General features: G+C 55.7%; 1 protein-coding gene and 1 non-coding gene across 3 annotated transcripts in view; one reads left to right on the top strand and one right to left on the bottom strand.

The window, feature by feature from the left end:
• PDE2A (phosphodiesterase 2A) overlaps positions 1 to 27178 on the top strand; it is a 100041-nt gene that overhangs the window by 33135 nt on the left and 39728 nt on the right. The window contains exon 2 of one of the 2 annotated variants that reach the window (XM_012456904.2): positions 10602 to 10663. The exons of the other annotated variant lie outside the window; for it this stretch is intronic. Coding sequence (XP_012312327.2) covers positions 10602 to 10663 — 62 coding nt within the window. The remainder of the gene's footprint in view (positions 1 to 10601; positions 10664 to 27178) is intronic. 2 annotated transcript variants of the gene reach the window in all.
• Positions 21024 to 21085, bottom strand: LOC135270291 (U7 small nuclear RNA). The gene has a single exon (XR_010338452.1). It is a non-coding gene; the product is annotated as a U7 small nuclear RNA (small nuclear RNA).

Below are 27178 nucleotides of genomic sequence, written 5' to 3'. Positions count from 1 at the left end.
TTCCCACCCAAACATCCGGACTTCAGTCCTCAGCCTGGACCGGACCCCAGAGTCCAAACCCTCCTTCCATCGGGGCTTCGCTGGCCTCCTCTGCAGGACGCACTGCCCGATCCCTGCCCTCCCTCCTGTGTTGGAGATCCCTGAGTCTTTACCCCTGAGGGGCCCTCCTCTGGTTTCTCTCTGGGTACGGCAGTCCCACTTTATCCTTCGGGCTTCTCCTCTGGGTTCTCTTCAAGTGTTTCTGGGCTCTCTCTCTAATTTGGTCTCTTGCCCCATGTGCCCACCTCTCTTGGTCTGTCTTGGTTGCTCTCCCCATTTTCTTTAGGTCTCTATCTTTGCTTTGGGGTCTCTTTCTGTAGTCACCCCTTCCTCTTGAATCTACCTCTGCTTAGCCGTGAGGAGGGGCCGGGCTCAGTGAGCAAGGCTAGTGTCCCTAGGACCTCCCCTGCACCCCATGTTCTCAGGCATGGCATGGTGTGGGCTCAGGTGGAAGGGCCTGAATGTGGAGTGTGCTGCCCTCAGGTGGTGCCCAGGGATCTGAGGCGGTGGGGGGATGACATGGTGGGCACTGGCTTTTGTAACTTATAAAACCCCTCATCCCTGCCGCCCCGGTCTTGACGGGGGGCGGCTGGGGCTTGGGATGGGGAAGCGTAGACTGCAACCTGGCGTCAGTCACCTGCGGTGGGATGTGTCCAGGCTGGATGGGTCTAGAGCATATGCGTTTGTGTGTGTTCCTCTGTGTGTGTAGCACGGCCTGGGTTGCATGTGTTGGGTGTGTCTTGTGTGTCATCATGTGTTGTGCCATGTATGAATGTGTCATCGCGAGTGGGATTATTTGTGGGGAGATGAAGGGAAATGTGAGGATTGTGAGTCTATGGCATTTCGTGCTGTGTGTGGCTGGGGAGGCAGTGCTGTGGCTGTGGAGTGGTAGCTGGGTGTATGGCTGTTGTGTGTGGGGAAGTTGTGTGTCTGTGGCTGTATGGCTGTCCTTGTACAGTGGAGTTGTTGCAGGAGCAACTTGCCTATGGGGTTGCATATGTGCTTGTGTATGTTGCTGGCTGTTGTGTGGCCAGGAAGGGCCACTGCAGGGGCCTGGTGGCTTTCGTTGGTTGTCTTGCCAGAGATGAGTTGGGGCAGGGGGTGCTGTGTGTGCCAATGTGTTTGGAGCCTGGGTGGCTGGCTTAGAGTCACTGTGGCACATCCTGGGATTGCTTGGGGAGTATAGATATTGAGACCTGAGTGTTGGGGTTTGAGCGTCATGTGTCTGTGTGGTGGCTGCTCCTGCGATTCTGGACAGGAAAGGGTGAAGCGAGGGCTGAGGGGTCTGAGGCGAGGAGCCAGTTGACAAGTGTGTGAGAGTGTGTGTGTGTTTATGTGGGTGTGTGCCCGTGCGTGTACATGTGCATATGGGAGTGGGGTGGGGTGGGAGGAGGCAGTGGGCCAGCAGAGCTGGCTGAGGGGCTGTGTGTGCCACAAACGTGTGACATTAGATGTGCACATTATCGATGCAGGTTGTGTCTGCGTGTGTCTCTGTGTCTAGGTGGCGTGTGTGTTGAATTTAATTGGACGCATATGCCTGTGGTTGGGGAGGTGAGAGGTGTGTGAGGTGTGTGGTGGGAGACAGGGTGTGAGTGTGGTGCGAAGTGAGGCTGTGTGAGCTGTGTGACTTTTTGGTGTGAGGTGTGGATTATGTGATCTTTTCTCCCCGTGAGCTGTGTGTGTGTGGTGAGGAGGGGCGGGGGTGGCCAGTGAGTGAGCAGTGTGTGTGTTGGGGTGTTGAGGACTATAGAATGTGCTGCGGTGGGAGTGTGTGCATGAGGTGTGTGTGAGGAGTGAGTTCTGTAACATTTGGGGCGTGTGGAATATAGCAGGTGTCCCATAAATGTCTGTGGAGTGACGCATGTGTGCAGGAGGGCTTGGCTGCCATCCTGTCCTTGCTCCCCTCCTGATCAGGTCCCTAGAGATGCCCTGGAATGTTCTCCCATGCCCCCCCAGCCCCAGCTGACCCTACCCTTTGCCCTTCATCCTCCTTGCCATGACCAAGGCCTTTGTTTTGGGTTTCCGGCAGAGCAGGCGCTGGACAGGCGGGCGGCAGGCGATGTCACAGTCTGGGAACCTTTGTTCTTTTCCTCTCAGTTTAACTAGTGTTTGGGGCCCCAGTTTGGAGGAGGGTGTGGAGAGGATGCACGTGGCAGCGAGGTCACTGTGTTTACTATACCTCTTCGTGCTCCGCTGAGGGGAGGCTACAGCTCGGGCAGCGAGGCCTGGGTGGTGTCTTTGGTGGCTCCTCTTGGTGTAAGAACAGCTTGGGCTGGGCTTGGAGTTTACCAGTCGTGCAGTCTTGGTCCATGGTGGCCCAGCACCCTTCCTGGATTATGTCAGCGGGGCTGAGCAGCCAAGCGCCCCCTTCTCCAGGTTCACCTGCCCTTGCCCCTTCTCTCTGTGGCTGCAGGAAACCTGATGGAGAAAACCAGGAAGACCTTGATGTGGCTCTATTTATGTTCACCCCAGATCTGATGGAGGAGAAATAGTCCCTGTCCTCACAGAGACACTTATCTATAAGGAGAGAGCTGGTCACACCTTTGGGATCCTTTAGTCTGATGAGGGAGATGCAGTTGTAGGACAGAGGTCATACCTTCCAGAGAGAGCTGTGGGAAAACCCTAACTGGGCCGGCTCCCAGCAGGTGCTTGAGAGAAGAAACATCCAAGACTCCTTGAGGTCGGAAGGCACAGGGAAGTCCAAGACAGTCTGGGAAGGGGGCTGGGGTCGACACTGCAGTGTCACATTCCAGAAGGTTCTCTGAAATGAATAGGCTTGAGCTGGGCCCTGAAGCGGGTGTTGAGAAATGCAGCCTGGGACTGAGGAAGGTCTGGCCTGACTGGTAAAAGGGATCTTGAAGGCAACTGGCTGTTCCCCAGGTAACACTGTCTGGCTTTGGGTGGCCATCCCTGGGCCTCCAGCCTTCTCAAGCTTTCACGGTTCCTTTTCTGTCCCATTGTCTCTGGCTGGAATTATCTTCATTATCACTGACATTGTCATTGTCATCATCTTTTATGCAATTCTTTCCAAAGTCCAAGGTCCTTTCACAAATGTCTAATTTAACAGATAACTTATGTAATTGTCTAAAAGCCTTTATGGAGCACCTGCTGTGTACCAGGCAGACATAGTTTTAAGTGCTGGGGTCATGGTGGTGACCAAACTGGCCTCATGGAACTCCTACCTTCTGTGTTCAGCCACGCTGTGAGTCGGCCTCCCTTCTGTGTTCCTTCAGTCTGGAGCACCTGGTTCTGTGGGGCTCTGCATGTGCACCCTCTGGTCTGGGGTCTGGCTCCTGCCAGAATGGGAGTTCTGCAGAGGCTGGGCCCGGGTCGCTCCTCTACCCATCATGTGTGTCCTGAGCTGGGTCTGGCAGAGTCCAGATGCTCACATCTATCATCAGATGACTGGAACTGCCCGGTAGGGTTGGCAGCCAAGCTCCATCTAGGGAAACTGGGGCCCAGTGGATGAGAGGACTCAAGACAGCATCCTCATCAGGCCCTTCTTTCACCAATAGCTCCAGAGACCAAGAGAGTTCAGGTGACTGGTCCAGGTCTCACAGCAGGGTGGCAGGTATCAGAATACAGCACTTCTTGCTGCCAGGCTGGGTTCTGGCTCCAGCACCATGCTGCTCTCTGGCTGGCCTCCGTGCTGCCCGCGGCGGGCAAACGATTATTAATGACCCCCCTGGCAAGGAGACAGGAAATGTTTCCCAGCCACAGCTGGGGACCTGCTCCCTGCCAGCCATAGCTATCCATGCCCGCCCTGACCATGGCATTGGCACTGAGATGTTATCTTCACTCTGCCTCAGTCTTCTTTGCTCCTTTTGCCCATCCCCCACCTCCCTGATCTTGGCATCCTAAGGGTAAATGACAAGAAGGGACAGAGCTTTCTTTTCTGTATCCCTTTCCCTCAGCACTTTCTCCAACCTGACTCCTCTCTACCTTCTTCCTTGTCCCACACCAGCCAGAAGTAGCTCTTCCTCCAGGAAGGCTTCTCTGAATGCGCAGCCAGCTCCTCCAGTGGCCCCTCCCCTGGGCTCAAGGCACTGAGTCCCACTCATTGCAGACTCTAGTCCTCCACTGATGGTTTGCTGTGATGGTCCTAGGGCTGGCCTGGGCACTTCCTGCAGCCTGTCCCCAGTTGCTACCTTGGACTGACATATGGAGGGTCCTCCCAGATGCCATCTCCAGGAAGCCCCCAGCTCCACCCAGCCCAGGGATTCTTACCTCCTTTGAGCACCCCACCCTTCCTGTCTGAGTCACACATGTGTACTTCCAGGACTTCCTAGGTGGACATGAGTGAAGGCCTGCTATGTGCCCAGCAGAGAGGGTGGGAAGAGATGAGCCAGATGCAGGCCTTAAAATTCCCATACCTTCCCCCAAGCCTGAGCAATGTTGCATCAGCCCCGTGGCAGGTGGCACAGACCTAGGTACTAGGGCTGGGGACTGGGGGCAGGGAGGCAGGGAGTGATGATGGTAAAGTGTGAGGGGAGGGCAAAGTGGGAGATAAACTCAGGGGCCATGGTGACATAAATCAGGGGCCCCTAATTCAGCCCGGTGTGGGAGTGAGGGGCACGCTGGGGAGCTTCCAGGAGGAAACAAATCTAAACTGAGAGCCAAGGGTCAAGCCAGGAGAAAGATCTGGACAGAGGGGAGAGAATGGTTACTGTGAAGGTTTGTTGGTGGCAGACAGGGGAAGGAGAGCCTGTGGCAGCGCCACTCCATGGAGCAGGCCTCTGGGTGCCAGGCGGCTGGGCCCTGGGAACGAGGACTGGTGAAGCTGGCACAGCCAGATCGTGCAGGACTTGTAAGCCACGTTAAGGACTTTGGACGTGTTCTGGAGGGAAACTGACTCTGGGGGAAGAGTTGAGAGAAGGGATGTGACAGATCAGATCTGCATGTTCGAGAGCTCTCTGGACCATGAGGTGGAGACTGAGGGGGAGGCTGGTGTGGTCCAGGCGAGGCGGGTGGTGATGAGGCCTGGACAGGGAAATGGCTGAAGAATGGACAGGAGGGCTGGTGGAAGGAGCTGGCCAGCTGTGGAGGTGAAGGGGAAGGGAGGAGAATGCTGCCCCACCCAGGTGTCTGGGTGGGTTTTGTGCAGTCTCTCAGAGGTATAGGAGGGTAGACAGGGGTTAGTGGCAGATGCCTGGGCCTGTGTCAGGGCCCTTTAAGGACCAACAGGTCTCAGGAAAGCCTCCAAGGAGGTCGTGAGCTTTGAAGCTAAAGGGAGATCTGAAGCCCACTCAGGGCTGCTACAGCCTCACCTGTAACATGGGGAACTCAGGATCTGCCCTGGGCAAAGAGTGTTCACAATTCAACAATCAAAACGATCTGTGAAATGTAATACTTAATAAAATTCAAATCCAAAAATGTCTGAGTACATTCCAAAATGAGTAAAAATGTAAATTTATGAAAATGCTAAACATACGTGATTGTTCTAATGTAAATTGTAAGCCTCAGCTGCTTCCCCTAAACTTTGGATCCGGCTCCCTTGAAGCTGCTGCCTCTGATGTGGCTACCCCCTGCAGCTCCAGGACCTTCCTGTTCAGCTCCCTGGAGAGGAGCCGGCAGGGCCCCTCCTCTGCGGAGCCTGTACTCTGGCTGGTGGCTTCAGGGGGCAGGCATTCTGCCTTTCCTGCCCCCCAGCCTAAGGGAGTTGGCCTTGCATGCCTCCCATCCATGGTTGCCTCTACTAGGGACTGCCACTGGGAGACAGGCAGGGCATGTGAGTTGCAGGAGCTGAGGGTAAGAGGGGCTGAGAGCTTGTGGTATGGACGGGGAGCAGGAAGGTAGGGTGGCCAGAAGAATGGAGAGGGCCGGGAGTGAGAGCAAAGGGGCACAGGCCGAGCTGAAGCGCAGGATCACCCCAACATAAATACTGGTATTTCAGAATAGAAAAGCAGTGCCGTTTCCTGAAGCATCAGAATACTGAGGTCCGATCTTGCAATCTCTAAGTTGTGTTCCTGGGCCCCAACTCTCTGGTATTCTTACACAAGACCATTTTCTGGGCTGCATTTTCTCACTTGTAAAAGGAGGAAGTTGAGGGTCAATATATCCAAGGGATATATGAGCTCTAGCTCTAGGAGTGTAGGATTTGGAGAATCTGGAATTGTCAGTTTGTGGAGCTCTAACTGGGACAATTCTAGCATTCCTTGACTCTCAGCTCCCAGCCAGGGCTGTGTGGATGCGTGGTTGTGTGATTCCGACATTCTGTGACTTTAAGATGCTGAGGCTCTAGGAGCTGGAGATACGGACATTCTGTGAATATAGGATTCTAGGATTTGATGGTTTGATGATTCAATGATTCTAAATGGGGCTGCTGGGAAGAGCTGCAACCACCTGCCTTGTTAATGTCAGTGTTCAGTTATTAAAAACATAACAAGAAGCAATGGAGACAGATAGCTCAGGATGGTGGGCGCTCCCTCCACCCGCAGGGAGGGAGGACAGGACAGGCTGGGCTGGCATTAGAGGAGAATGGAGACCTTTTCAACCTGGATCATACAGGCTATCTTCCTGTCACAACAGAATTGGTGTGTGTACATTCGAGAGATCTGCCACTCCCAAAGCTTGCAGGGTAAGGGGGTCATTTCCTTCAATACTGGCCTCTATTCCTTAACCATTTCAGAATGTGGCAGAGAGAGGAGAAACTGCCCTTTCTTCCCAGCCCCCAAAGTATCTGGGTAGAAATGGCAGCAGTGGAGGAAGGAGAGGCATGCTTACCCCCACCCGTTCCCTGACAGCCGGATGGGGAAACAGGACATGAATACTTCCTGGACACAGACATGGAAATGCATGAACCGCCTGCGAGTTCCCCGTGTCCAAAGGCCTCAGACAAGGGCAGAAGCCTGGACAGCCAGTGGGGTCCCGTCGGCATGCCCTGAGTATAGGCTGAGGAGGGAAGACCCTGTCCTTGCCCCGAGGGTGGTGGTGAGAAGGGGTCAAGGAAGGGAATCCCAGGTCAGGGACTGGAAGTGCTGGCAGGTCCTCCCCTGTGTGCGAGGCCACAGCCCAGTCATCCAGTGCTTTGCTGCCTCCTGGGTCCTTCCTATGGCCTCAGCACCCAGGCCAGAGCTGGGGAGGGGTCCAGGCTGCAGGGGAGGGTTTCCTTCTCGAGTGCCCACCCCCATGGGTCCTTGGAAGCCCAGTACAGCGGCATGGGTCCAAGGGCTTCCCTGCCTGGTAGGTTCACAGACCAAAGCTGGCCCCGGTCACACACACAACGGGGCCTTAAATCAGGCTTCCTGATTCCCAGTCCTGGGTGTTCCTCATTGCCCACAGCCTCCCCCACTTTCCCTGGGACACCTGAGGAGCAGACTTGAAGGGGGGACTCAGGTTAGGGAGCGGAACCTCTGTTCGTCACCCCTCCATCTTCCTCCTCCCACAGGCCAGAAGCAGGTGTGGCGGTGACAGCTGCCCCCAGGCCTCCACAAGGCTCCATTGTCCCCGGCAGGGAGCCTCTCCCCAGCCATAGGCTGTAGTGTGCCTCCCCAGGCCCTCCTGTCCTTACTCTGCCACCTTCTTCCTCCTGCTGCCCCTTCCCTTGTCTCACCTCTGCTTGCCCTGGGGCCCTCCCCATCCCTGTGAGGTCTCTGTCTCTGGCTTTCTCCGGATTTAAGTCTCTCTCCAGTGAAAGTTAGATTTGGAAGGGCCCTAGGGGATCACAAAGTCCAACCCTTTTATTCTTCAGATGAGGAGACCAGCTCAGAGAGGGGCGGGTCCTGTCCAAAGCTGCACAGTAGGCCGAGGCAGAGCCCAGTGCTATGCTCGCTTCCACACTGGGCCATGGGTGCACACTGCCCTTGGCATCAGACATCCAGGGTTTGAGAACTGACTGTGATGATCAGCGCTTAAGCACACAGGCACCTACAGAAACGCAGGGTGGGGTGATCTTTTCTCCTCAGCCCTTTTCCACAGCCCTGAGCTGCCCTCTCTTCCCCTTATTTGCCCAACTCCTCTCTTTCACTATCCCTGCTGTCTGCTGACCCCTGCTTCTGGCAGACACTGTCCTTGGGACACAGACTAGAGCTCAGACCTCCATAACTAAGATGCGTGCCCATGTGCCCAGACACAGACACAGACACAGACTACAAATGTATCTTGGGATCTATAAATCCCAGCTGAAAACTGATCAGACCACCAGGAGGCCACTCTGGAACCCAGTGTCCTCTTCCTCTCGGGGCTCACATACCTCCTCCAGGAAGCCCCTTAGGAGCCCGGAATACTGTCTCTGTCCAACTAGCCCCTTTGTGACAGCTGAGCTCTGTGAGCCTAGGTTCCTTCTCTGTGACCCGAAGGGCAAGGCTGAGTCCCCCATTCAGTCCTGGGGCCACTCCTTCAGTGTCTCCAGGAGGGGCTCAGCTTCCTGTCGCTGGGTGGGGAGAGCCCTGAGGTCCCCACAGGACATGGGACAATGGGGAGGCGGTGACAGATGAGAGGCTGAGTCTTCCCTAAAGCAGACTCCACCCTCCCCTGGCCTCCCTGGCTGGTGGCTTGGACACAGCCCTGGCCTGTTGGCCCCTTAGGACTAGGGTCCTGGTGTGACCCCACAGTGCGGAGGTCTGGAAATCAAAGCCCTGATTTTCTCTAACTGGCGGCTGTGGAGGCCAGGCCTCCAGGACACCGGTAGGCTATTCGCGGGTTGGTGCAGATTCCAGTGTCCAGGAGGGGTGAGCTGGGCTTCTCTGCCTGGGAGGCCTCTGTGGGGGAAGCAGGAGAGTGGCGAACACAGGCTGGGGTGGGATTACGGGGAGCTGGGAATACCTAGCTGAGACTCCCTCCTCTCCTCCTAGCCACTTTCCCTACACTTGAAATTGGCTGGAGAGGGAACCAGAAGTTGGGTGGGGTTGGGAAGGGACAGGAGCCAACAGCCAGCCTGTGGGCAGTGCCTCTGCTGGGCTAGGGGGCAGGAACCTGTCCTGGGAGTGGTGGGAGGCCTGATGGGAGAGTGAGATTCTCCAGTGAAATTGGCATTCCCTCCTCTTAGGGGAGGGGAGGGGGCTGTCCCCAGGCTGCTCAGCAGGTAGCCCATCTGGATGTGGGTGGAAAAGAAGACTCAGGCTTTGTGGATTAAAGGGATGGCCCTGGGGTCAGGCACTTATCTCGACCCTCGTCATTTCCTCTGCGGATGTGGCTAGGTGAGTGGGGTCACTGCACAGAGGGAAGGAACAGGCCAGGGCCAATGCATACCAGGCCTACAGGAGAGTCAGGCACACGGACGACCTCATCACACCCTGGCTGCAGTCAGCCCCTCATAGAGGCCCAACCAGACGCCACTGTCACTGCAGGAGATGGCCACACCCAGACCATCACCCCCCACACAGATCCAGTCTCCCTAGATGACACTCAGACCCAGCTGCAGGCACACCCAACTGCAGGACACAGGGACATGTGGGACAACCAGACACCCTGCCACAGCCACACTGCCAGCCTCCGCACACCAGGTGCAGCTCCGGTCACCTCTACGGTCAACCCAAGGAGAGCCAGAGATTCCAGCAGTCATGGGAGGCATCCAGTGCCCAGGCGAGAAGAGGGGGACACCAGCAGGGAACCCAGAACCTCCCCCATGCCAGACCGTGCCCTCCCCACAGCTCACAGAAGGAGCGCCTCAGGCTGTTTATTTCCTAGCAGGGACTAGCAGGGGATGGGTGTCTCATCCCCCTCCCCCTCCCGGTCCCCACCACACGATTCTGAAGCTGCCAAATCAAATCAGCCCCTGCACCCGCGCCAGGCTGGCATGGTGGCCAGCAGCTGACGGGAACGAAGCCAGGCTCAGAATATCCCGCCGCCTGTCCGATGCCTGGGTAGGCTTATTGGGTGGGGGTGGGGAGGGGCAGGAGCCTGGCAGCCGGGCCCTGGACAGTGCTTCTGCGGGAGGCTGGGGGTTCAGAATGCCAAGGGGTAGTGGGCTTCTGGAGAACAAGTGAACAGGTCCCTGTGGTGTCTCCAGGCTGCTGTGGCAATGTCTCCACCGCCAGCATTCAGGGAGCTATGGAAGTGGTACTGGTGGGATACAGGTTGGGGGTCTGATCCAGTCCAGATGACTAGGCACTGGGCTGGGGTGGGGGCTCCCACATGCACTCACATTCATTCGGGACTCACAGCGCCCAGGCTGGAAGCCCCTTGGTTGTCTGTGAGTAGAGACCCAACTTGCTATGGAGACCCAGTGACTATGTGAGGTGGACATTACTGATCCCATTTTACAGATAGGGAAACCGAGGCTTAGAGAGGGCTAGTGGAGTTCCCTGGAGAGAAGCAGAAGTGGAGGAGGCCTCAGAAAGAGGAAAGAGGTGGTCATTTTCACTCTTTACGAGTCCTAGGTGGAAAGAAGGAACATGGCTCTGTTTTCAGAGTCAAGGAACAGAGGATACAGCAGAGCCAGAGGTGCCCATGGGAAGCAGAGAACAAGGAGGGAGTCTGGGGAGAGAGCCGGGTGCAACCAGGCAAGGCTCCCTGGAGGAGGGGGCCATCCATGGGCTTGTTGGGGACTGATGGGAGGGCAGGCTGGGGAGAAGGGGAGAAGGCCTGGCCAGCCTCAGCCCCTGACCTTCTTGTCTTTGCAGCCAGCCTGGACCCCCTTGCAAAGGAGCCAGGACCCCCAGGGAGTAGAGACGACCGACTGGAGGTGAGAGCTCAGTGGAGGGAGAAGTGGGTGGGCTTGAGGGGGTGGGGCGCAGACTGGAGATCAGTCTGTGTGGTGCCCTCCCCATTGGGAGGACGGGGAGGCTGGAGTCGCATCCCAGCCCCAGCCCTCCAGACTAGGATCACCCCCATATCAAGACCATCTCCCCTCACCCTATGTATCCCCAACCTGGAAGTCCTCCAATGAGGATTCCTCCTCTCAACTCACCTGGGAATCACTCCAGACTCCTTCCTTGTCCTCCCCACCTTCACCCAACAATTCCCTGTTGACTCTCTGCCCCGAATATTTCCCGAGTTCCTCTCCTCCATTCCGCCGCCTGCTTGGGTCCAAGCTCCCTCATCTCTCCCTTGGGCCACTCACTGGCTGCCTGCTTTCAGTTTCCCCATCCTCCACGTGCCACCAGGAGGCTCTCTCTAATGCACAGACCTGAACTTGTCACTCTCTTGCCCCAGAATCCTCCATGCTCCCCATTCCTACGTCCCCTTTGCAATTCCAGCCTGGCTACTGCCCCCCTTCATCTATTCCTGCCTCCCCCAAACCACTCCCGCTGGCCTCTTCCCCCTCAGCTTCCTAAATCCTTTGGGGATCAGCTCTAGCCTCCTCTCCTCTGGGAAGTCCTCCCTACCCCTGGACCACGGGACCAAGCTCGCTCACGCTCCCTCCTCTGAGCTCTCGTGCCCTGGCAGTCAGATGCCGGGGCACTCTGCTGTCTGTCGCCCACCGTGCTGTGCCGTGAGCACCCTGTTTTCTCCATCACGTGACTCTGTGTGTCTGGCTTGTCGTCTTCTCTGCACTGTGAGCTCCTTGAGCCTGGGCACTGTGCTTTCTTTATTCCTGAACCTTCTACCACCCTTGGGTGGGTACTGGTGCAGGGCTCAGCCAGTGCATTTCTTTCCCTGTGAGGGGTGCCATCCCCAACCCCTAACATGCCTTTGGGGTGCCTCATAGGAATCTTCAGTGCTCGAAGGGGCCTTGACGAGCACACAAGGTGGGGTGCTGATGTTGAAGATAGGCTTAGAGGAGGGTGTCTGTGTGTGTGTGTATGCGTGTATGTTGTGAACTGGACCCACAGCCAGAACAGCATGAGTCTGCCCAGGCCCAGCTGAGCGGGGGAGGAAGATGCTGCTTGTATCAGCCCTCCTGTGTGCCAGGAGCTTTCGACACCTCCCTTGTTTAATTCTTACAATACCCCTATGAGGCAGGGACTGCTATTATTCCTGTTCCACATTTGGGGAAGCTGAGGCCCAGAGGGGTCATGCAGCGAGTGAATTGGGACAGAGCCGACAGTGGAGCCCAGATGTGTCCCAGGCTCGAGGCTCGCTCTTTCCCATCTTACCAAGATGGGAACGAAGGTGCCCGCACAGGGCCTGGTACACAGAAGGGGCTCAGCATGGGTTCCCTGCTGGGACACAGGGCCAAGACCTGAGAATGTGTTTCCAAGTGGGGCTGGGCCCTGCTGCTGGGAGCTGGCAGAGGGAGACGGGAGGGGAGGGCCTGGAAAGCCATTATTAATTTATTTACTGCCATGGCATTCCCCATGGGGCGGGGCTCCCCCCAGAGCTGGGACAGATGGTGTTCCTGGGAGCCTGCAGTGTCTCAGCAGCCTCGGCCACCTGCCAGGAAAGACTAGATTTGTCATCCACTCAGGGAGCCACAAGAGGAGGGGGCTTTGGCAAAGCTGAGACCCTCCTGGGCAACGGGGACTGTGCCCAAGGGAAGGAGTTGGCTCCAGGCTCCCTGCTTATGCCTGTGGAGCAGCCCCCTCTGCCTAGGCTATTGGGTTGCCCTCTGCAGGTTCAAGTTCTGCCCCTTGCTCAGCTTTACTGGCCTCATCCTTCCCCTGAGGCTGCCCTGGGTAGGCCTCACCTGCTCCTACCCCTGTATTCTCTCTGCCTTTCCTTGGGCTGGGTCCTGCTGCCTCCTCCCTCTGACCAAGGATCTTGGGCCATGAGCTCCTCAGCTCTCAGCTCTGTCCTGACCCCATCCCCACACCTGTCCCAAAGACAGTTTGTGTCTGCCTGGACTCTTGGCAGGGCCTGCTGTATTTCTGGGTTCTGCCAGCACCCCACCCGAGTGCCCAGGCCCATGCTTAGTCCTGCTGTGAAGAGATGGGCTGCCTGAGAGGACGCCCCTGATATCGGGAGGGCAGGACTGGAGAGAGTGGGGACCTGAGGGCATTGCTCAGACTGTAGGGGCAGCTGGAGGGAAAAGGAGCTGGGGAGCCTGAGGAGGGGCCTTCCTGTCAGGGTGGAGGCTGGGAAGCCAAGATGGCCTCATGTAGTGGACAAACCACAGGGTCAGATGAGCATGGGTTCAAGTCCCAGCTCCCTTGCTTCCTAGGTGTGTGGCCTTGTGCCTGTCACTTAACCAACCCGAGCATCAGTCTCCTCACCTGCCAGGCAGGGATAAGAACCTCTGTCATTCTGGGACATAATCACTGTTATTCGACATCAGCACAACAGAGCTGTTGGGAAGTTACAGACTGTATGTGTGGGGTGCCTGGCACAGGCCTGGCTCATGGCAGGTCCTTGGGGAGAGCTAGCCTCCTCCCTGTTTCCCTCGAGGGTGCCATCCTTGGAGCCAGGACTAGGCTGTACCCCCATGAGACGGGGTGCTCTGCAGGGCTGGGCTGAGGCTTATGGAAGTTCTATGGGCATGGCATGCTCTCCTGGCACTGGCTGGGCGGCAGCCAAGAAAGCAGAGCCGCCAGCACCCATCCCTGCCCAGCAGGCGTGTGTTCAGCACACCCTCCTGGGATGGTTCCCCGGCCCCTGTGCCAGCAGCTGGCTTGGAGGAGGGGCTCTTGCCATCCTCCTTCAGGGCCAGGCCTCCGCATCGTTACTGTCTCTCTGGAAGTCGGGGCTGAGGCAGTTCAAGTTGGTGAACTGAGCATGCTGAGCAATGCCTTCTTTGTGATGGCTGTCAGGGCCCAGATGGCGGCTTGGGAGCCCTAGCTGGGGCGGGGGGATGGGGAGAGGCAGACGTGGATGAGGGCACTGGCGTCCAGACAAAGTACCGAAATGCACCACCCAACACCGGCTCCTCTGTTGCTGCTCTTGGGACAAAGACCACACCCCTTGGCAGGGCATTGCTGGCCTTGCCTGCTGGGTACCCTCATGTCCCCTCATGTCCCCTCATGCCCCAAGACAGCCAGCACTCCCGCCACATGGTTGTGCTCACTCCCAGCACACAGCAGCTCCTCCCGCCTCCTGCCTTCGCTCACACTGACCACCTGTCTGGAAGGCCTTCCTTTCTTTCTCCACCTACTCTCTTTTCAAGGCCCAGATGAAATGTCGCATCCTTTGTGAAGTTCCCTCAGACTGGTCCCTCCACCTCAGGCCGAGCCAGTCTCCTCCCTTCCCCAGGCACTCACAGTCCCCATTTCTCTGAGCCCACAGTTGAGAAACCTGTTACCCCACGTGGTGCTGTGGGTAATGTATCCTTCCCCATGGGAGTGTGAACACCCAGGAGGCAGAGACTGAGGCTGAGTCTCCTTTGTCTCTCTTGGGCCCATGTGGTACCTGGTATAGGCCTAGTATACAGTAGGTGCTCAATAAATACTTCTTGAATGAACAAGAGTGACTGTGAATAGGACTGGAGTAGTTCCAAGAAGGGGCAGTCTTGGAGACTTGGAGGAGGCAACCTTGGAACTTTGAAGGATGGAGAGGGTCAAGGCCACCAACGGAAGAAGCCAGAGATCAGCTAGGCAGTCAGAGAGGTCCATGTGGCCAGCTGCTGACAGCATTAGCTGAGGACAATCAGGACCAGAACAGACTGGGAACAAGCAGATAGAGGAGCCTGGAACAAGGACTCAGCCCCAGAGGGGGCTGCAGGAGGCTGGCTCATGTTCAGAACCTGGCTCCAAAACGTTCTGCCCCTGAGTCCTGGGCTGAGGAAGGCTTGGTGCCAGAGTCAGGGTGAGACTGAGGCCACCAGTGGTGAATATATGGGCCCAGCTGTGGGGATAGCGCTAGGCAGGGGTGGGAGCCAGGTTGGAGGGGGTATTGCCATTGCCACTGGGGGTGGAGCAGAGCTTCGCTGGGGAAGGAGCAGCTTGTGTGAGAGTGTGGGCAGGAGTGGGAGGGAGAAGGCTCCCAGTACAGGAGCACAGCTTACCAGCAAGGAGCCCTGGGTGAGGCTGGAGGTGGCCCTGCAGGCAGCACTTTTCGGGCCTCTGTCTAACATTCCTGAGCGAGAGCTCCTAACTGCCAGGTGTGCTGCCTTCTCCTGGATTCTGCACATCAGGAGCCAGTGGCCTCTGTGATGCCCCATGGCCCCGAGGGAGTGGCTGCCAACAAGTTGGCCATAGCATCTGGCATCCATGGGGGCCCTGAGGCCCTGCCATCTGTCTGTGCCCACCTGTCGGGCTGCACAGGCCCAGGGCGTGCAGGGACCTGGGGCCAGGGAGGCGGTTTCGGCTGCCACTCCAGCCTGTCTCTCTGCCTGCCCATCCACTGTCCACACCCCTGGCTGACTGCGTAAAGGGAGAGATGGGCATCGCAGGTCCTGCCATCTGAGAAGGCTAGTCTGAAGGAAGAGTCATTAAGCACCAGGGATTTATACCCAGAGAAGATACACACTGAGCTAGGGGAGGCTTGCAGGCAGGCCTAGGCCCAGGGAGGGCCAGCCTCCTCCAGAGCCTGGAGTTGAGACTCAGAGAAAGACAGGGGCTGTCTCAGAGGCACAGGCAGGTCAGAGGCAGTGCCCAGGCCAGATGCTGCAGCCCGGGGCTGAGGTTCCTACAGCCGGCCCCGCCCCCACTGTCCTGCCTGGCCCTTGGCTGTAAACACTGAGAGAACAAGTTCCGTTTCCCGGGAAATATTTATCTCAGGCTGTGTGAGGAGCGTGTGCGCTGGCCTTCGTGTGTCCTTCCTGCAGGCTGGCCGGGGCAGGAGGAGAGGGGGCTTGACCGGGCCCTTGTTGGGGCAGTCCATGAGGCCAGGAGGGAAGGGTGTGCCAGAGGCTGCTGCCTAGAGCCTGAGTCCGAGTGCTGGCCGAGTGCTGGAGAGGTGGGAGCAGATGGGAGAGAAGCCTGTTTTCTCCAAATCCCACAAATGCCCTCCGCCTCTCTCACGTTCCTTTCTTCCTCCTGGTCCATTCTGTCTCCTCCAGGTTCCGGCCTCCAGCCTGGTGTCCCCTCCTCAGGCTGCCTTTTCCTCCTCCTCCTCCCTGTTTCCTGGCTCTCAGCTGCTTCCTCTGGGAAGTCTTCCTCAACTTTAAACCTCCAACTCTTGTCCTCTGCCTTCCTCCTCCCCCTTCTCAGGCTTCCAGCAGCTTCACATGGAGCCCCGTAGACCAGCATCGGGCTAGTCCTGTCCACAGTGGTTCAGCCTCTGTAGCAGCTTTGTACAGGCTGTCCTGGAGCCCTGTTCTGGGAAGCACAGGCCTGGGCACCCTGGGGGTGGCGCGAGGCCCGGAGCTCATCTCCTCTGTCCATCCACTAAAGCCAGCACCAGTGCAGACACATGGGGGCTCCAGGTAGGTGGACTGGGGGAGGATGGACAGTCCCATGGATCCAGCCTGAATTGGAGTAGGGAGGCAGAGGGCCCAGGGTTCCTGCTGGCCAGCACCTGGGCTTAGGGCCGTGTATCCCAGACAGGCCAGGCCTGCCGGGGGCCCTGACAACAGGAAATCCTTGAAGGAACAAGCAGAGGCTGAGGACTCTGAGCACAACAACAGGAAACAGCCGTGACACGGGGCAGCAGCCCTGGTGACTGTGCCCAGTGGGGTGGGGATGAGGAGCTGAGCTTATGGAACCCAGGGTTACACCAAGAGGGACACAGAGACACTGTGGGACAGGGGGCATTCTGCACATGTGACACGGAGCTTATGAGGTGTGATATCGAGTGTGCGACCATGATCACGGGGTACTGTGTGGAGTATGGGTGAGTCACTGAGTATGTGACACTGGGTAAGAGGCACTCTATGATAGCAGATGTGTACAGAGTGGCTGTGCCACCAAGTATGTGACACTGTGACACTGTGTGATGTTGATTGTGTGATGCTGATACTAAGTGTGTGACATTGCACATTGCCTGTACCACACTTGTCATATTGAAAGTGACAATGGGTGCATGGAGGGTGTGACTCCATGAGAATCAAATACAGAAACATGAGCAAATGATGCTGCAGTAACAGGTATGGTCATGAGTCTGTGGCTCGAGTGTCTGACACTGAATTGTGAAACTGAGCGTGTCCCAAGCGTATGATCTAGTGAGGCTGACTGTGCAAAGGCATGACATGGAGTGACAGCAAGTCTGTGGAAGCGAATGTGTGACACTGTGTGATCCTGAGCCTGACATTACATGTGTGATGCTGTGTAATGGTTGTGACAGTATTCAATGTGCACACACAGCACTGTGTAGGACACTGTCAGGGGAACGCACCGAAGGGTTCAGGCAGGAAAGTAACACCGTCCAAAGGATGTTTTGTTTTTTTTTTTTGAGACTGAGTTTCGCTCTTGTTACCCAGGCTGGAGTGCAATGGCGCGATCTCGGCTCACCGCAACCTCCGCCTCCTGGGTTCAGGCAATTCTCCCGCCTCAGCCTCCTGAGTAGCTGGGATTACAGGCACGTGCCACCATGCCCAGCTAATTTTTTGTGTTTTTAGTAGAGATGGGGTTTCACCATGTTGACCAGGATGGTCTCGACCTCTTGACCTCGTGATTCACCCGCCTTGGCCTCCCAAAGTGCTGGGATTACAGGCGTGAGCCACCACACCCGGGCCCCAAAGGATAGTTTTAAAAGATTGCTCTGGTCTGGGCATGGTGGCTCACACCTGTGGTCCCAGCATCTCGGGAGGCCAAGGCAGGTGGATCACGAGATCAGGAGTTGGAGACCAGCCTGGCCAACATGGTGAAACTCTGTCTCTACTAAAAATACAAAAATTAGCCGGGTGTGGTGGTGGGTGCCTGTAATCCCAGCTACTCAGGAGACTAAGGCAGGAGACTCATTTGAACCAGGGAGGCGGAGGTTGCAGTGAGCTGAGATTGCACCATTGCACTCCAGCCTAGGTGACAAGAGTGAAACTCTGTCTTGAAAAAATAAAATTGCTCTGGCTGCAGCGTGTATATGTGTGCATGTGTGCACGGTGTGTGGCAAAGGAGGGGGGATAAGTTAGGGGATGCAAAGAGGAGGTGGGCAGAGCAATTGGAGGCTCCTGCAGCTGCCCAGGCAGGAGATGGTGCCTGTGCTGATGGGATGGCGGAAGAGTTAGAGATAAGGACCAACTTTGGAGATATTTGAAAGTGGAAATGGCAGAACTTGCTGATCAATGAGAAGGTGAGCAAGAGGGAGAACCCGAGAACAACTTCCAGGATTCCGGCTTGAAGGACCAAGTGATGGATGGTGGAGATGTTTCTGAGATGGGCAAAGGCAGGGGGAAGGTCAGCACTAGTAGGGTGGGAGGACAAGGAGGCAGAAATTGAGTGAGCTGTTTTAAGGGCGTGTTAAGGGAATCATCCAGGTGAAGGTGTACCTCGGGTAGTGGGACCAGGCTGGGGATACACCTGGGGAGTTGACAGGCATGGAGAGTTTTGTTAAGGTCCTGGATCTGGCTGGGATGACAGAGATAGGGAGCTTGGCAACAGAAGAGGTGGGGACTGCGGACTGAGCCTTCAACCCTGCCTATTCCATTGTCTAGAGGCTGGGAGGTGAGGAGGAGCAGCAACGAGACAGAGGAGGAGGGCCAGGGAGGCAGAGGAGACCAGGAGTGTGAAGCCGGAAGCCGAGAGAGGAAAGAGGCTCAAGGGGAGGGAGGGATGGTGTGTGGATGGTGCTGGCCCACAGGTAAGATGGGCACTGGAAGATCATGCTGTGCTGGGCCCTGTGGAGGAGTCAGGCTCACGGGCTGGATCCAGAAGTCAGACTGGGCCTGGATGGGATGGTGAGGGAGGTGAAGATGTGAGCCTGGAGAGCCCTTTGGAGATGTTGGGCTGTGAGGGCTGCAGAGGACGTGGTCGCTGGGAAGGGAGATTACATTTTTTTTTTTTTTGAGTTTTGCTCTTGTTGCCCAGGCTGGAGTGCAGTGGCACCATCTTGGCTCACTGCAACTTCTGCCTCCTGGGTTCAAGTGATTCCCATGCCTCAGCCTCCTGAGTAGCTGGGATTACAGGCATGTGCCACCACACCTGGCTAATTTTGTATTTTTAGTAGAGACAGGTTTCTCCATGTTGGTCAGGCTGGTCTCAAACTCCCGACCTCAGGTGATCCACCTGCCTCTGTCTCCCAAAGTGCTGGGATTACAGGCGTGAGCCATCCACCTGGCTGCCACATTTTAAAAATTATTATTATGGGCAATTTTAAGCAGACAAAATGCCAGAGAGAATAATAGAATAAACTGCCATATACGCATCACCCCAGTTCAACAGTTGTTGGGATTTGGCCTCATTTGTCTCCTCTATTCCCCCCGCCCCACCTGTGCTTTCATTTTTTTTTGCTTAGGCTTAACATTTTTTGAATGTGGTAAGATGTACATGGTCTAAACTTTACCATCGCAACCATTTCTAAGTGTATAGTTCAGTTGTGGTAGGTACATTCACACTGTTTTGCAACCAATCTCCAGAACCCTTTCATCTTCTCAAACTGAAACTCTGCACCTATTAAACAACAGCCCCCATTCTCCCCCAGCCCCAGCTCCTGGCACCCACCATTCTACTTCCTGTCTCTATGACTTGAACTACTCTAGATACCTCCAGTAATTGGAATCATGTAGTATTTGTCTTTTTGTGACTGGCTTTTGAGTTTACTTAGCATAACGTCCTCTAGTTTTATCCATGTTACAGCGTGTGACAGGATTTCCTTCCTTTTTATGGCCACATAGTATTCCAGTGTGTGGACAGACCGACACTTGGGTTGCTTTCACATTTTAGCTATTGTGAATAATGCTGCTATGAACATAATTGTACAAATATCTTTTTTATTTTATTATTTTATTTTATTTGAGACGGAGTCTTGCTCTGTCACCAGGCTGGAGTGCAGTGGTGTGATCTCAGCTCACTGCAACCTCTGCATCCTGGGTTCAAGAGATTCTTGTGCCTCAGCCTCCTGAGTAGCTGGGACTATGGGTGCATGCCACCACGCCCAGCTAATTTTTGTATTTTTTGTTGAGACGGGGTTTCACCATGTTGGCAAGGATGGTCTCGATCTCTTGACCTTGATATTCGCCCACCTCAGCCTTCCAAAGTGCTGGGATTACAGGTGTGAGTCACCGTGCCCGGCCCAGTGTACAAATATCTCTTCAAGATCCTGCTTCCAATTCTTTTGGATGTATACCTAGGAGTAGACTTGCTGAATTGTATGGTAATTCTATTTTTTAGTTTTTGAGGAACCTCCATACTGTTTTCTGTACCTTTTTACATTCCCACTGACAGTGTACAAGGGTTTCCGTTTCTCCACATCCCTGCCAACACGTGTTATTTTCTGTTTTTTAAAATTTATTTATTATTATCTTGTAGGTTCTGGGGCACATGTGCAGATCATGCAGGATTGTTGCATAGGTACATACATGGCAATGTGGTTTGCTGCCTTTCTCCCCCCATCACCTATATCTGGTATTTCTCCCCACGTTATCCCTCCCCACCCTCCCCACCCCCTGCTGTCCCTCCCTTAGGCCCCCCTCAACTGACCGCAGTGTGTGATGTGCCCCTCCCCGTGTCCATGTGTTCTCATTGTTCAACACTTGCCTATGAGTGAGAACATGCAGTGTTTGGTTTTCTGTTCTTGTGTCAGAATGATGGTTTCCAGATTCATCCATGTCCCTATGAAGGACAGAACTCATTGTTTTTTATGGCTGCATAGTATTCCATGGTGTATATGTGCCACATTTTCCTTGTCCAGTCTATCGATGGGCATTTGGGTTGGTTCCAAGTCTTTGCTATTGTAAACAGTGCCACAATGAACATACATGTGTGTGTCTTTATAATAGAACGACTTACAATCCTTTGGGTATATACCCAGTAATGGGATTGCTGGGTCGAATGGTATTATTATTTTTTTTAATGGTAGCCATCCTAATGGGTATGAGGTGACATTTCATTGTGATTTTGATTTGCATTTCCCTGATGATTTGTGAGGCTGAGCGTCTTTTCATGTACTGGTTGGCCACTTGTGTATCTTCTTTGGAAAAATGTTGATTCAAGTCCTTTGCCCATTTAAAAAATCGGGTCATTTGCTTTTTTCATTGTTGAATTGTAGGAGTTCCTTATATATTCCAGATATTACCTCTTTATCAGATAAAAGCTTTGCAAATATTTTTCTCCCATTTCTTAAGTTGCTTTGCTGAAATATTTTAAAGCAAATCCCAGACATGATGTCATTTCACCAAAGGTAGACTTTTTTGTGGGGGGAGCTTTCCGGTGAAGACTGAAAAACCTGCTAGACAAATTCTAAAATAGATGTAACATTGGATTTTTGTTTTGTAAGGCTAGGAGGTCCTGGATGATGCTGAAATGTAACAGTGACACACAGCCAGTGTGGAACTGTGTCTGATGCTGTGTGAGGGTGACATGGTGGCTTTGGGAACATGGGTGTGACCCTGAAGATGTGGGAGACCCTGAGTCAGGGTGACAGCAAGAGATCACTGTGTATGTGGCCCTGTGAACCCCCAGCGATGTGGGACAGGTGGATGCTGTGGACGCTGAAATGACTGTGCGTCACTGAGCAGGTGGGACCTGCTGTGTGAAGGCCACAGGGGTCATGTCTCCTTGTGTTGCCCTGGTTGGTGAGTGTGACACAGTGCAGGACTCTGCATGGGAGTGAAAGGGACTGAATATAGGTGACACGGCTGCATGTGATTCAAGTGTGCTCAGCCCCAGCCTCAGCTGCTGACCATATGCGGGAGCATGGAGATTGTAGGGCAGATGAGGAGAAGCATTGAATGGGGACAGAAATGGTGTCTGTGCCCAGAGACGAGCTCCTCCCTTCTCTGAATACCCAGGAAGGCTTCCTGGGGGCAGAATGTGGGCACTTCAGCAGGATGTCGAAGGTGCTGATGAAGAGCAGGGCCTGTGGCGTCAGACAGCCTTGTCTAGGCTCTGACATTTAGCAAGTCATTTTATCTCTTGAGCCTCAGTTTCCTCAAGTGTAAAATGGGGGCTGTTGGGAGGATGACGTGAAGCAGTGCTTGCATGCAGGCAACACCTGGCACTTGGTAAATGCTCTGTGGTCTTTTGGGGAGCAGTAACCTCAGTGCCTGCACCCCAGGCCCCCAAATGACAGGAGCACCAGTGGGAGCACAGTGAGGGTGCACTGAGTGAGGTATCATCTTCTCTTACACCCACAGCCCTCCTCTCTCCCTCTCCCGCAACTTCTGTCCCCTGCTGGGTGTTGTCACCGACACCCCCTCCACCCACTCGCTCCTGCCCGCTCCTCTCCCCTGCTGTCCTCACCACTGTCAGCCTCCAGCCCAGGCTCCTGCAGCCTCATTCAATTAGGCCGATGTAATTTGCTCAAGAAAAAGCCCCATAATTTGGTTAATCACACCAGTAGGGGATCTGGTCCCGTAGGAGGGTGGGGGCGGATAGGAGTCCATGCCCACAGCGGAGGCACAGGTGTCGAAGTGCCTGTCTTTTGGGACCTCTACCCACTTCCTTGGTCTTCTTTCAGGAGCCAACAGAATCCAGCTTGGGTCTATCTCAAACCCAGCTACAGAGGCCTTGAAACAGGAGGCTGGATTTCCTGGGTTCACTTGTATCCCTGGGAGGGTCCCTGCCACTCTCTGGGCCTCAATCTCCCTTTCCGAAAATGGGAGTGAGATTGGGGGTTATCAGAGGCCCCAGCTAGCCTAGCTCTGAATCCCAGCTCTGGTCAGTCCCTGTGTCTTCTGAAGTGCCTTCTCCTGGGCCTTGGGGAGGGAGCGCTGGAGGGTAGGTGGAGAGGACAGGGCCCCAGGGAAGTGGGGAGGGGTGAGTGTCCTCAGAGCCTCATCTGGAATGTGTCCACTGCAGTCCTATCATCAGAGACCCTCTAGTTCCAGGCTGCACACCTGAAGGTAGGGCAGGAAGAAAGGGAGCTGCCCTTTCCTGGTCACCTGCAAGGCCAAAGCCTCTTAACTATGTGGGCTAGACCTTGCACAGCAGCTCTAGCAGAGGGGGGCAGTGCTGAAATTCAGCCCCCTCTCCCTCACCAGGCCTTGCCCCTCAGACCCGCATCTGCCCAGAGGATTGGGCTCCCTTCTTTTTAATGTCCACACAGGTGGCCCCACCCCCCTGCTGGGAGTCAGTTTAGGAAAAGGTTTGATGGCTCAATTTAATCTTCTCAGCAGCTCTAGGGGAAGGGACCATTTTATGGATGAGGAAACTGAGCCCAGGAAGGTCCAAAGACTTGTTCAGTCCAAGTGGCATGTGGCAGGGCAGGCAGATGAGCCCGCGTCTGAGGGAGGGGATGGAAGAAGTGACAGGGGTGCACAGAGGAGGAGAATTAGACCCTCTCAGATTCCACCATCTCAGCCACACGTTCACTCACTCAGTTGGAGACAAGGCTAGCCACCAGCACGTTCACAGCCCCCTCGACAGCCACGCACTCACTGCACCACTGTCACATGGACATCAAAGACCTGAATCGCATATGCATAGACGCAGGCCCACACGGTCACCCCCACGTGCAGATGGCCAGTGCACACACATAGACACAGGGTACTCACGCGTGTTTACACTCTCACAAACCACGTGGGTTACAGGCTCCCACAGAAACACAGACCTACATACTTTCACACGGACATTCCCTCAGTGACCCAGAGAACATAGTCTGCCACCATCATGTGATGGCCCCTAGGGACAAGCCACCGTGGACCACTAATGGGCAGCCTGCACATGTGCTTAGGTCACCAGCAAAGCGGGAGCTCTGCACAGAGTGAGAGGACAGGTCCGTTTTGATGAGTGTATCCAGAGTTCTGCAATCAGAAAAAACACACAAAAGCCATTTTGATTTTCATTTCAAACATAAAATTTAGTTTGAATTGTATAGAGGGTCCGAGGGTCTGGTGGGAGGGCATCATCCTCTTTTCAGGGCTTTGGGGTTCTAAGGGACCCACAGATTCACAACAGTCCCACAAGCTATCCCTCTGTGTGTGCTGTGTGCATGCTCACGCTGGCTCCCGGGTCCTCGGGATGTGAGGAGGGAAAATAGGAGAGGTTCCAGAGACTCCGGATGTTTGTTCTCTGGCTTCCTGGGCCCTCCAAAGGCAAATAACTCTGGATACCAGCCTGCCTGCCTGGAGGGCTGGGCTGGGTGGGGAGGTGGGCTAGGTGAGACCCTGCCTCAGCCCCTGCAGCCCCACTAACCGGGACCCTGTGTAATGAGGCAGCGTGACCAAGGCCCATGGCCAGCTTCCCATGGGCTCGTAGACACATTGCCTCCCCTCTTTGGGGCTTGGCTCTCTCATCTGAAAAATGGAGACAGGAAGGAGGTGAGACTGGGTGGGCTTTCCCCTGGAGACTGATTCGAGAGACAGAGACTCGGGGCCTGGAGTCCCGAAAAGCCAGCCAAAGCTGGGGAGGGTATATGAAGGCAGCAGAGAAGGTCCGGGTCTGGGGGAGTGCGGAGGCCCTGGAGCCTGCCATGTCTCCCGCCAACTCTCTTTTTCACTGGAGGAGGGTACTGTGCCTTGGTGCCCCATCTGCTCTGGGTTCTGTGGCCCAGCTCCTTGCTTGCGCTGTGAGGGGGACGGGAGAGAGAGGAGGTGGGATGAGAGTCCCAGTGGTAAGAGGACAAGATCAGGGGAGAGGGCTGGGGGCTTCTGGAGGCCCAGAGCAGGAAGGACAGGAGAGGAGAAGAGACGACACCACGGAGCAGGAAACGAGGAGCAAAGGCTCAGAGTAGGGAGGCTGGAGGGGTGCAGGGAATCAGGCTGGGGTACTGCGAAGAGGCCTGAGGCCAGAGCAGGCAGAACCGGATGGAGGGAGCAGCAGCCCCTCGCCCTTGGCCCTTTGACGCGGTAAGGTGACCGAGAGCCCTGCTCCAGGCTGTGTGCTGAGCACTTTGCTTCCAGCCTATCACTCTGGAGGAGGGAGGGGGCGTCCCCAGGAGTCATAACAGTCTTGTGCAAGGGAGGGACAGGGTCACATTTGTGTTTAACAAAGTACTGCAGTGCGAGAGAGGAGCTGAGAGACCCCTGCCCTGGGGAGCATGGTGGCTGGGACCCCATAGGCCAGGCATGCCCCAGATGGACCCCACCCAGAAGATGGCTTATCCCAACCTTCCCAAAAAGAAGGGCTATTTTTAGGAACAATAAAAGTGCTCACACATTCCTGCAGGGGCAGGGAGAGGGAATCAGGGCAGGAGTCAGTGCAGAAGAAGAGGGTGGACCCCGTTCTTCCCCCAGCTCTGCCTTGGTCTTCAGGGGCTTCTCATCAGGGGCTTCCCCAGCCAGCCCTGCCTCTCCAGCCCCCGCCTGTCCCTGGGGTTCCCTTCCGGCTCTTATGTCTGTCCTTCTGCTTCTGAATTGGTCCTTGTTCTGTCCCCGTCTCTCTTTCTCATACTTCCACTTTTCCCCTCCCCCCGGGGTTTGGGGAACAGCTGGGATGGGCCAAGCTCTGACGAGAGAGAGCCGAATACAGTCAGAGGAGAAAGCAGCAGGAGGCTGTGGGAGACATACACGCCACAGAGCACAGACAGAGAGAGGCGGCCAAGCGCCCAGGGAGGCTGAGAGGCAGGGAGAAAACGCTCTGGGACAGTCGGGGAGAGCCCCAGGGCAGGTGTCACTGGGCAGCCAGCCGCTGTGTCCTATTCTCTGTCTCAACCCTAAGAAGACCAGCATGGCTGGGTCTACCCACTGTCTACCCCCACCAGCCCAGCCCAGGCCAGCCCTTCCTCCCCACCCTCTGCAGGCCCACACTAACCCTAGGCCAGGCCGCCTCCTTCAGCATTTACCTCCCATGAACAACGGACACAGTGAGGAGACAAGAGACCCAGTCTCTGGCCTGGAGGCAGACACTCAGCCCTACCCCACATCTGAGAGGGCTCAGCCCATCCCCTGGCCAAGGCAAGTATTAGAGGGGCCCCAAAGGCAAGCAGGACTCCGGGTCAAAGTGTCCTAGTGTGGCCCAAAGGGCTGGGCTGAAGCATGGGTCTCCTGGTTCCAGGTAGGAGCCTGGGTGAGTCCTTCTCTGCCTCCTCTGGCCTTAGTCTACCCCATCAGGCTGGGGATTGGACTCCATGAGGCCTGGGGCCCTGTAGATTCTGGTCCTGTGGGAACTCTCAGAAGGCCTGGGAAGAGGACAAGTGACCACCCAGGAAGGCTTCCTGGAGGAGGTGACCTCACTCATGAAAGAAGGTGACAGTGACAGTGCTCCTCTTGGGGAAGAGCCCTCTCTCCTGACCTGCTGCTCCCACTCGGTCTGCACTGGGAGATGATCCTGAAGCACAAAGGGCCTCCTGGCCTGTGGAGGTGCCTGGGAGAGGTTGCCAAAGGCTCTCAGTAGGAGACACCCCATTTCTCCAGCTCCTTCTCTAAGATCGTCACTGTCCAGACTGGGGAGGCTTTGAGAGGTCTCAGCTCTCTCCCCTGCCTGGATCCTTCCTGCATACCCCTCTGCTCCCTGATGGCATGTAGCCCTCACAGTCCAATAGCCCTGGACACACAGGGGTTCACCCAGTCATTTCACAGCTCAGCAAACACCTCCTGACATATGTGAGAGGCTGGTTAATGCTGGAGACCCGGGGACAATCTCTCCCCTTCAAAAGCTCCCAGTCTGTTGTGGGAGCCGGACGGGAAAGGGTGGCACTGCATTGATGCACACAGTGCATGCCATGGTGGTGGGGGCGTGGGAGCCCCAGGCAGGAGGGTCAGACTTGCCTGGAGAGGGAACAACAAACTCTCCCTGGAGGGGATCATTCCATTCATTCATTCATCATCCAGTCATCCATCCATCCATCCATCCAAAGTCTTCCTTTGGCCATCATTTCCTGAGGAATATAAACTCCCTTCTGACACTGGCTCAGCGGGACACTCAGCGTCCTCCTCCTCTTCTGCTGAAGCCGCCATGCCTGCCTCTCGGAGGCTCCTGGACTTGCTTTGTCCAGCTCCCAACCCACCCTGAGGGGGTGAGGCTGAGGAAGGTGTACAGACCTTCAAGGTTACCGGACTCAGAGCTGGAGGCCAGTCACCTCAGCAGGGCCCTTTCTCAGGGCACAGGCTCCCTGGCAGCAGGGCACTGTCCTTGCTTGCATACCCTTGGGGACTGGGAGCCCCTCCATCCCGCTCAGGCAATGAGCAACTCTGACTCACAGTGTGCCCACATCTGCCTCCTTGTGACTGCCCTGCGCTGCCTCGTGGGCCCCAGGCCAGAGGACAAGGAGAGCTAGAATGCCAGGTGACCAGGACAACTGTGATGGCATGGAGAGAGGGATGCTGTGATGTGTTTGGGAGGAATTCCGTGGCGTTGAGGAGAATGTGGGTGGCAGGAATGGAAGCCGCTGTTGGCTCTGGCCTGTAGATGAGGCAGCTGAAGGTGGGAGGGGGTGGGAGACCTGATCTGGCCCTGCCTTGCTTGATCTGATA

Source organism: Aotus nancymaae, unplaced genomic scaffold, assembly GCF_030222135.1.
Source record: "Aotus nancymaae isolate 86718 unplaced genomic scaffold, 86718_ANA_hifiasm-v0.15.2.pri h1tg000059l, whole genome shotgun sequence".
In the NCBI taxonomy this organism is placed as follows: Eukaryota; Metazoa; Chordata; class Mammalia; order Primates; family Aotidae; genus Aotus; species Aotus nancymaae.
The sequence above is the reverse complement of the archived record's forward strand: the minus strand, read 5'-3'. Positions and strand labels throughout refer to the sequence as shown.